Genomic DNA, 10,000 nt, shown 5'->3' with positions numbered 1-10,000 from the left:
TGACATAGCTACTTGAGTTAGGTGTAACCCCCCCCCTCTAATCCCCCCTCCCCCACCCACCCAGTCGTACTGCACTGACATCGCTACTTGAGTTAGGTGTAACCCCCCCCTCTTCTCCCCTCCCCCCCCCACCCAGTCGTACTACACTGACATAGCTACTTGAGTTAGGTGTAACCCCCCCTCTTCCCCCCCCCCCCCCACACTCAGTCGTACTGCACTGACATAGCTACTTGAGTTAGGTGTAACCCCCCCCTCTTCTCTTTCCCCCCCCCCCCCCCCACCCAGTCGTACTGCACTGACATAGCTACTTGAGTTAGGTGTAACCCCCCCCCCCCCCCTCTTCTCCCCCCCCCCCCCCACCACCCAGTCGTACTGTACTGACCCAGATCTGGTGTTGGATCTGAAGAATCTCATTGTGCTGCTGGCAGACACACTGCAGGTTAGTGTGTTGGTCTCTGTGTGTTTTAATATCTAACATGTTGTATCTCTGTGCCTAGAGGAGGTTAGACCATGAATCTCATTTCCCCCTCGTCTCCTCCTTCCTTTCCTACCTGTCATCCCTCGTTCTAAGGGCTTTGGGTTCCCAGTGTCTCAGCTGTTTGATATGATGTTTGAGATGAGAGAGCAGTATGGAGAGATATTACTGAAGAAATGGAACCTCGCATTCAGGTAATACACACACACACTCCTTCTCTCTCTCACACACGGACACCTTCTCTCTCTCACACACGCACACCTTCTCTCTCTCACACACGCACACCTTCTCTCTCTCACACACGCACACCTTCTCTCTCTCACACACGCACACCTTCTCTCTCTCACACACGCACACCTTCTCTCTCTCACACACGCACACCTTCTCTCTCTCACACACACACTCCTTCTCTCTCTCACACACGCACACCTTCTCTCTCTCACACACACACACCTTCTCTCTCTCACACACGCACACCTTCTCTCTCTCACACACGCACACCTTCTCTCTCTCACACACGCACACCTTCTCTCTCTCACACACGCACACCTTCTCTCTCTCACACGCACACCTTCTCTCTCTCACACACACACCTTCTCTCTCTCACACACACACCTTTTCTCTCTCACACACACCTCTCTCACACACACACCTTCTCTCTCTCACACACACACCTTCTCTCACACACACACCTTCTCTCACTCACACACACCTTCTCTCACTCACACACACACCTTCTCTCACTCACACACACACCTTCTCTCACTCACACACACACTTCTCTCACTCACACACACACCTTCTCTCACTCACACACACACCTTCTCTCACTCACACACACCTTCTCTCACACACACACACCTTCTCTCACACACACACACACCTTCTCTCACACACACACACCTCCTTCCACTTCCACTCTGTGTCACACACACACACCTCCTTCCACTTCCACTCTGTGTCACATGACCTCTGACTTGTTAGACGACTGAAGACTTCTTGTGTGTGTGTGTGTGTCGTCGGCTGTGTGTGTGTGTCGTCGGCTGTGTGTGTGTGTCGTCGGCTGTGTGTGTGTGTCGTCGGCTGTGTGTGTGTGTCGTCGCTGTGTGTGTGTGTCGTCGGCTGTGTGTGTGTGTGTCGTCGGCTGTGTGTGTCGTCGGCTGTGTGTGTGTGTGTCGTCGGCTGTGTGTGTCGTCGGCTGTGTGTGTCGTCGGCTGTGTGTGTCGTCGGCTGCTGTGTGTGGTGTGTGTCGTCGGCTGCTGTGTGTGTGTGTGTCGTCGGCTGTGTGTGTGTCGTCGGCTGTGTGTGTGTGTGTGTCATCGGCTGTGTGTGTGTGTCATCGGCTGTGTGTGTGTGTGTCGTCGGCTGTGTGTGTGTCGTCGTCGGCTGTGTGTGTGTGTCGTCGTCGTCGGCTGTGTGTGTGTGTGTCGTCGTCATCGGCTGTGTGTGTGTGTCGTCGGCGGCGGCTGTTTTGTGTGTGTCGTCGTCGGCTGTGTGTGTGTGTCGTCGTCGGCTGTGTGTGTGTGTCGTCGTCGGCTGTGTGTGTGTGTGTCGTCGTCGGCTGTGTGTGTGTGTGTCGTCGGCGGCGGCTGTGTGTGTGTGTGTTGTCGGCGGCGGCTGTGTGTGTGTGTCGTCGTCGTTGGCTAGAGGGCGTTGGTGTGTGGTTTGGTTGTGGGAATGTTATGATGGAGATGTTTTTACGACAGGAGAGGGAAGGACCAGCTTCCTCTGCTACAGAGTTGCCACGAGAGGTGATAATGTCCCTGGCAAGACAGATGTGGGGTGTGTGTTAGTCGTACTGTGTGTGATGACCCCCCTGGGTAGCTGAACCATTGTTACTGCAGTTCATTTCTTACTAAAGGCCAGAAGGACATTCAATACACTGTAAAAGAACACAGAACCCCCCCCGCCCCCTCACACACACACACACACACACACACAGAGACACAGACACACACACCACAGAAATGTCACTTCTATTGTGGAATAACACACAACTAGGGTTCAAAGCCTCTCTCTCTGGAACACTGTTCGGAATGTGGGAACCTTGGAGCCCTCAGCATTCTGGGAAGCCTCCAGAGGGGAACAGGAAGCCCAGCAGTAGAACCACCCCAGCCCGCAGTGTGTCTAACCCCAGTGGCCTCAGTTCCCAGTACTGATCCCTGTGAAAGCTGGCACGCGCCTTGAGTTCAGAAAGGCCACGGAATCTCACTGAACCCAGAACGAGCTTGGATGGAGAGAAGGAGAAATGTCGGGATGATGATGAGAAAGATGAATAGTGTGCTAACCGGTCTTCTCATCCCTGTCTCCAGGCAGGTGTTGGACCAGGATAACTTTAGTCCCATCCCCGTGGCAACAGAGGAGGAATACAGACAGTTCACTTCCCAGTTCCCCTTCCAAGATCCTGAACTGGACAAGGTACTGGCGAGGGGGTTAGTGGCTTTTCGCAGGGACGCACCGATTTATTGTGGGACTGATTTTGTTTGTCAAAATGTAAATTGCGGACCAGAAAAGTTATGTGAAAATAAATATATAGGTCCATTATAATAAATATATAGGTCCATTATAAGAAATATATAGGTCTATTATAATAAATATATAGGTCCATTATAAGAAATATATAGGTCTATTATAAGAAATATATAGGTCCATTATAATAAATAAATAAATATATAGGTCCATTATAATAAATGTATAGGTCCATTATAATAAATATATAGGTCCATTATAATAAATAAATAAATATATAGGTCCATTATAATAAATGTATAGGTCCATTATAATAAATAAATAAATATATAGGTCTATTATAATAAATATATAGGTCTATTATAATAAATAAATAAATATATAGGTCTATTATAATAAATATATAGGTCTATTATAATAAATATATAGGTCTATTATAATAAATATATAGGTCTATTATAATAAATATATAGGTCTATTATAATAAATATATAGGTCCATTATAATAAATATATAGGTCCATTATAATAAATATATAGGTCCATTATAATAAATATATAGGTCCATTATAATAAATATATAGGTCTATTATAATAAATGTATAGGTCCATTATAATAAATATATAGGTCCATTATAATAAATATATAGGTCCATTATAATAAATTTATAGGTCTATTATAACTCTCTGGCTGGCTATTTTCGTCAGTTCTTACCGTGGCCACTAGAGGGCGATCAGACAATTTCTAGGGGTCTGTACTGCTGAAGTTGTTGACTGGTTATTTTGTGCCAGTTACTGTAGCTCAGCAGTTCTCGGCTGTTAGCAGTTTCTTAAAACATATTTTTTTTAAATAATTATATATATATATATATATATATATATATATATATATATATATATATATATATATATATATATATAATAATTTTATACATTCCCTTTTTTAGTTACTCATTACGGTTTTTATTTTGTCTAACAAATGTAACATTTAAACATTTTTAAAATTTAAATACAAGGTTTTATTTAACTTTAACATCAAACCTCGTAAACAATAAATTGAGACCCGCTGTTATTAAAACCAGACGTTTTTTATTTGCTGAGATGTGATGCCGTTACCTGGCTATTAAAAGGGATGTGATGCCGTTACCTGGCTATTAAAAGGGATGTGATGCCGTTACCTGGCTATTAAAAGGGATGTGATGCCGTTACCTGGCTATTAAAAGGGATGTGATGCCGTTACCTGGCTATTAAAATGGATGTGATGCCGTTACCTGGCTATTAAAAGGGATGTGATGCCGTTACCTGGCTATTAAAAGGGATGTGATGCCGTTACCTGGCTATTAAAAGGGATGTGATGCCGTTACCTGGCTATTAAAAAGGATGTGATGCCGTTACCTATTAAAAGGGACAGACTTCTATTTGAGACTGCATTTTATTGAAGTTTTATGGTAGTCTTGCCATGTAATCAATCGCTGAATAAGGAGTGAATTAGTTGATTGAATTGTATTAAGTCTGTGCTGGAACCAAACCCTGCACACCCTGTAAACTCTCTAGGACATTTTGACTTTTGTTTGAAGCTTGTCTGTAACCCCTTGGCCTCTTCCTCTCTCCTCTCCTCCTCCCTCTCTCCTCCTCCCTCTATCCTCTCTTCCTCTCCTCCCTCTCTCCTCTCCTCCTCTCCTCCCTCTCTCCTCCTCTTTTCCTCCCTCTCTCCTCCTCTTCTCCTCCCTCTCTCCTCCTCTCCTCCTTCCTCTCTCCTCTCCTCCCTCTCTCTCTCCTCTCCTCCCTCTCTCTCTCCTCTGTAGCTTCCGTTCCCTAAAAAGCTTCCGTTCTCTGAGTTTGTTCCTCAAATCTACTCTCAGCTCAAAGAGTTTGTCTACGCCTGCCTCAAGTATTATGAAGACCTTCACCTCAGGTATGCACACCCCCACCCATCCACCCATCCACCCATCCACCCACACACCCACCCACCCACACACCCATCCACACCCATCCACCCACACACCCACCCACACACACACCCATCCACACCCACACACCCATCCACACCCACCCACCCACACACCCATCCACACACCCATCCACACCCACCCACCCACACACCCATCCACACCCACCCACCCACACACCCACACACCCATCCACCCATCCACACACCCACCCATCCACCCACCCATCCACCCATCCACCCACACACCCACCCATCCACCCATCCATCCACACACCCACCCACCCATCCATCCATCCACACACCCACCCATCCACCCACCCACCCACCCACCCACCCACCCACCCACCCACCCACCCACCCACCCATCCACCCATCCACCCACACACCCACCCACCCATACACCCACACACCCCACCCACACACACACCCATCCACACCCACACACCCATCCACACCCACCCACCCACACACCCATCCACCCATCCACACACCCATCCACACCCACCACCCACACACCCACACACCCATCCACCCATCCACACACCCACCCATCCACCCACCCATCCACCCATCCACCCACCCATCCACCCATCCATCCACACACCCACCCACCCATCCATCCATCCACACACCCACCCATCCACCCACCCACCCACCCACCCACCCACCCACCCACCCACCCACCCATCCACCCACCCACCCATCCACACACCCACCCATCCACCCACACACCCACCCATCCACCCATCCACCCATCCACACACCCATCCATCCACCCATCCACCCACCCATCCACCCACCCACACACCCACCCACCCACCCACCCACCCATCCACCCATCCACACACCCACCCATCCACCCATCCACACACCCACACACCCACCCATCCACCCATCCACACACCCACCCATCCACCCATCCACCCATCCACACACCCACCCATCCACCCATCCACACACCCATCCATCCACCCATCCACCCATCCACCCATCCACCCACCCACCCATCCACCCATCCACCCATCCACCCACCCACCCATCCACCCATCCACCCATCCACACACCCACCCATCCACCCATCCACACACCCACCCATCCACCCATCCACACACCCACCCATCCACCCATCCACCCATCCACACACCCACCCATCCACCCATCCACACACCCATCCATCCACCCATCCACCCATCCACCCATCCACCCACCCACCCATCCACCCATCCACCCATCCACCCACCCACCCATCCACCCATCCACCCATCCACCCATCCACCCATCCACCATCCACCCACCCATCCACCCATCCACCCATCCACCCACCCACCCATCCACCCATCCATCCACCCACCCACCCATCCACCCATCCACCCATCCACCCATCCACCCACCCATCCACCCATCCACCCATCCACCCACCCACCCATCCACCCATCCACACACCCATCCACACACCCACACACCCACCCATCCACACACCCACACACCCGCACACCCATCCACACACCCGCACACCCACCCACACACCCACACACCCATCCACCCATCCACACACCCACCCATCCACCCACCCACACACCCACACACCCATCCACACACCCACACACCCATCCACACACCCATCCACACACCCACACACCCATCCACACACCCACCCACACACCCATCCACACACCCACACACCCATCCACACACCCACACACCCATCCACACACCCACACACCCATCCACACACCCACACACCCATCCACACACCCACACACCGGCACACCCACCCACACACCCGCACACCGGCACACCCACACACACCCACACACCCGCACACCCCCACACCCACCCACACACCCGCACACCCACACACACACCCACACCCCCCACACCCACCCACACACCCGCACACCCACCCACACACCCGCACACCCACACACACACCCACACACCCACCCACACACCCACCCACACACCCACCCACACACCCATCCACACACCCATCCACCCATCCACACACCCACACACCCACCCATCCACACACCCACACACCCGCACACCCATCCACACACCCGCACACCCACCCACACACCCACACACCCACCCACCCATCCACACACCCACCCATCCACCCACCCACACACCCACACACCCATCCACACACCCACACACCCATCCACACACCCATCCACACACCCACACACCCATCCACACACCCACCCACACACCCATCCACACACCCACACACCCATCCACACACCCACACACCCATCCACACACCCACACACCCATCCACACACCCACACACCCATCCACACACCCACACACCGGCACACCCACCCACACACCCGCACACCGGCACACCCACACACACCCACACACCCGCACACCCCCACACCCACCCACACACCCGCACACCCACACACACACCCACACCCCCCACACCCACCCACACACCCGCACACCCACCCACACACCCACCCACACACCCACACACCCACCCACACACCCGCACACCCACACACCCACCCACACACCCACCCACACACCCACCCACACACCCACCCCACACCCACCCACACACCCACCCACACACCCACCCACACACCACCCACACACCCACCCACACACCCACCCACACACCCACCCACACACCCACCCCCACACCCACCCACACACCCACCCACCCACACACCCACCCACCCACACACCCACCCACACACCCACCCACACATCCACACACAAAGATATATATATATATATATATATATATATATATATATATATATATATATATATATATATAAACTCAGTAAAAAAGAAACGCCCCTTTTTCAGGACCCTGTCTTTCAAAGATAATTCATAAAAATCCAAATAACTTTCCAGATCTTCATTGTAAAGGGTTTAAACTGTAGTGACACCCCATCCCGTGAACGGGACCGTTGTCATCATCTGACGCTAATTAGCATAACGCAATGGACATAAATCTTCCTATTCACGAAAATCACCAGTGAAATATATTGGAACACAGCTTAGCCTTTTGTTAATCACCCTGTCATCTCAGAGTTTCACAATATGCTTTACAGCCAAAGCTAGACAAGCATTTGTGTAAGTTTATCGATAGCCATAGCATTATGCCTTGCACACGCACACCGGCACACGCACACACAAAGATATATATATATACACAGTGGGGCAAAAAGTATTTAGTCAGCCACCAATTGTGCAAGTTCTCCCACTTAAAAAGATGAGAGGCCTGTAATTTTCATCACATACACACCTTCTCTCTCTCTCACACACACACACCTCCTTCCACTTCCACTCTCACTTCAACCTGTAATTTTCATCATAGGTCCACTTCAACCATGACAGACAAAATGAGGGAAAAAAATCCAGAAAATCACATTGTAGGATTTTTTATGAATTTATTTGCAAATTATGGTGGAAAATAAGTATTTGTATTACATTATTATTACATTATATACACGACTCTAAACATAAACACGACTCTAAACATAAACACGACTCTAAACATAAACTTTTTTTTTTTTCTGTCTTTCAAAGATAATTCGTAAAAATCCAAATAAGTTCTTCATTGTAAAGGTTTTAAACACTGTTTCCCATGCTTATTCAATGAACCATAAAAAAATTATGAACATGAACCTGTGGAACGGTCGTTAAGACACTAACAGCTTATAGACGGGAGGCAATTAAGGTCACAGTTATGAAAACTTAGGACACTAAAGAGGCCTTTCTACTGACTCTGAAAAAACTCCAAAAGGAAAATGACCAGGGTCTCTGCTCACCTGCGTGAACGTGGCTTAGGCATGCTGCATGGAGGCATGAGGACTACAGATGTGGCCAGGGCAATAAATTGCAATGTCCGTACTGTGAGACGCATAAGACAGAGCTACAGGGAGACGGAAGGACAGCTGATCGTCCTCGCAGTGGCAGACCACATGTAACAACACCTGCACAGGATCAGTTAGTTACACCAGGAACGCACAATCCCTCCATCAGTGCTCAGACTGTCCGCAATAGACTGAGAGAGGCTGGACTGAGGGCTTGTAGGCCTGTTGTAAGGCCGGTCCTCACCAGACATCACCAGCAACAACGTCGCCTATGGGCACAAACCCACCGTCGCTGGACCAGACAGGACTGGCAAAAAGTGCTCTTCACTGACAAGTCGCAGTTTTGTCTCACCAGGGGTGATGGTCGGATTCGCGTTTATCGTCGAAGGAATGAGCCTTACACCGAGGCCTGTACTCTGGAGCGGGATCGAGGTGGAGGGTCCGTCATGGTCTGGGGTGGTGTGTCACAGCATCATCGGACTGAGCTTGTTGTCATTGCAGGCAATCTCAACGCTGTGCGTTACAGGGAAGACATCCTCCTCCCTCATGTGGTACCCTTCCTGCAGGCTCATCCTGACAAGACCCTCCAGCATGACAATGCCACCAGCCACACTGCTCGTTCTGTGCATGATTTCCTGCAAGACAGGAATGTCAGTGTTCTGCCATGGCCAGCGAAGAGCCCGGATCTCAATCCCATTGAGCACGTCTGGGACCTGTTAGATCGGAGGGTGAGGGCTAGGGCTATTCCCCCCAGACATGTCCGGGAACTTGCAGGTGCCTTGGTGGAGGAGTGGGGTAACATCTCACAGCAAGAACTGGCAAATCTGGTGCAGACCATGAGGAGGAGATGCACTGCAGTACTTAATGCAGCTGGTGGCCACACCAGATACTGACTGTTACTTTTGATTTTGACGCCCCCCTTTGTTCAGGAACACATTATTCCATTTCTGTTAGTCACATGTCTGTGGAACTTATTCAGTTTATGTCTCAGTTGTTGAATCTTATGTTCATACAAATATTTACACGTTAAGTTTTCTGAAAATAAACGCAGTTGACAGTGAGAGGATGTTTCTTTTTATGCTGAGTTTAGATAGCACCTTCCAAGAGTCTCTTCTCCATCTCCTCTTCACTGTTGACATTGAGACTGGTGTTTTTGCTGAGACTATTTAATGAAGCTGCCAGTTGAGGACTTGTGAGGCGTCTGTTTCTCAAACTAGACACTAATGTACTTGTCCTCTTGTTCAGTTGTGCACCGGGGGCTCTTTCT

General features: G+C 50.2%; 1 protein-coding gene across 2 annotated transcripts in view; it reads left to right on the top strand.

Annotated features, from left to right (window-relative positions):
• The window catches only part of LOC109884470 (exocyst complex component 6B), a 67,402-nt gene that overhangs the window by 21,157 nt on the left and 36,245 nt on the right, over positions 1-10,000 (top strand). For both annotated transcript variants that reach the window (XM_031791685.1, XM_031791684.1), the window contains exons 5-8: positions 368-439; positions 572-669; positions 2,788-2,893; positions 4,749-4,858. In XM_031791685.1, coding sequence (XP_031647545.1) covers positions 368-439; positions 572-669; positions 2,788-2,893; positions 4,749-4,858 — 386 coding nt within the window. The remainder of the gene's footprint in view (positions 1-367; positions 440-571; positions 670-2,787; positions 2,894-4,748; positions 4,859-10,000) is intronic.

This window comes from Oncorhynchus kisutch, linkage group LG16, assembly GCF_002021735.2.
Source record: "Oncorhynchus kisutch isolate 150728-3 linkage group LG16, Okis_V2, whole genome shotgun sequence".
Lineage (NCBI taxonomy): Eukaryota > Metazoa > Chordata > Actinopteri > Salmoniformes > Salmonidae > Oncorhynchus > Oncorhynchus kisutch.
The sequence above is the reverse complement of the archived record's forward strand: the minus strand, read 5'-3'. Positions and strand labels throughout refer to the sequence as shown.